At 43.6% G+C, this 962-nt stretch overlaps 1 protein-coding gene across 1 annotated transcript in view; it reads right to left on the bottom strand.

Annotated features, from left to right (window-relative positions):
* Positions 1 to 667, bottom strand: part of LOC118329991 (anoctamin-1-like) — a gene marked incomplete in the record, with an annotated part of 24,870 nt that extends 24,203 nt beyond the window's left edge. Inside the window, 1 exon segment of the mRNA XM_035664357.1 lies at positions 269 to 667. Coding sequence (XP_035520250.1) covers positions 269 to 373 — 105 coding nt within the window.
* Positions 668 to 962: the final 295 nt, after the last annotated feature.

Here is a 962-nt window from a genome sequence, read left to right as displayed (position 1 = left end):
GCACTAGGAGGAGTCAGAGGAACCAGATTTTTCACAGATTATCTGTCTCACTTACTACTGTCAGGAAATAATTAAAGTTTCAGCAAATATGACAAAAAGTTAAAAGTTACCTACTGTAGCTTTAAGACAAAATTATGTACTAGTGTAAAAATGCAAATAATTTGTTCGCTCTTAGCTTGAAATAATGACATTTCTACCTGAACAGATTTCATTCAGTGGTCTATCTCTGGTCACAGTCTGTCTGCTGTTCGCTCGTGGGGAAACTCACCTTAAACTTGCCGTGGAAGATGACATCTTGCAGAAAATGTGGCGCCTGTTGCTCAGACCCAGAGGTTGGAGAGAGGTCACCTCCCACTTCAGCTTCCTCTGTCATTGTCCAATTCCAGTAGGTAAAGAGCAGAGGTAAACTGATGACGTTTCAAGCCAAATAGTCCGACTTGTGCTCTTTCTCCCTCTACGTTAGGGTTAGTGTCTTGGTCTAGTCTAGTCTTAGTGTCTTCTGCTTAAAATGTCTCATCATATGGCAGCGCTTGGCATTCTCTCCTGCCTCTATTATTTTCTTGTGACTTGCCACTTTTCTGTGCCTTTGCTCGTCTCCCTTTAAAGCTCTGCGTGGAGCTCTGTGTCTGTCTCTCTGTGGAGTGGCTGAAGTGAGCCTGCAGCCTTGTTACTTGAGAAGCCGTCTCTGAGCCAAGATCTAAACTTAGGCAACGATAAAACTCTGATGAACACAAGGTGCCCTCCCTCCCTCACTCCTTCTCTCCTCAACTGTAATCACTATAAGATCAACTACCCCAATACACACCCAACATCTCTCTCCCCTCCCTCTCTCTGCCAGTGGCTGCTAATCATAACTGAAAACATTCCCAAACAACACAGTCAATAGAAGCTTGTGTGTGTATATGTGTGTTTCATTGTATCAGGCTGCAGACTGAATAAACCCTAAAGACCCTTAGTGATTT

The sequence above is a fragment of the Morone saxatilis genome, unplaced genomic scaffold, assembly GCF_004916995.1.
Source record: "Morone saxatilis isolate NCDOM2014 unplaced genomic scaffold, NCSU_SB_2.0 Contig2, whole genome shotgun sequence".
Lineage (NCBI taxonomy): Eukaryota > Metazoa > Chordata > Actinopteri > Moronidae > Morone > Morone saxatilis.
This window is presented reverse-complemented; position numbering and strand designations above follow the sequence as displayed.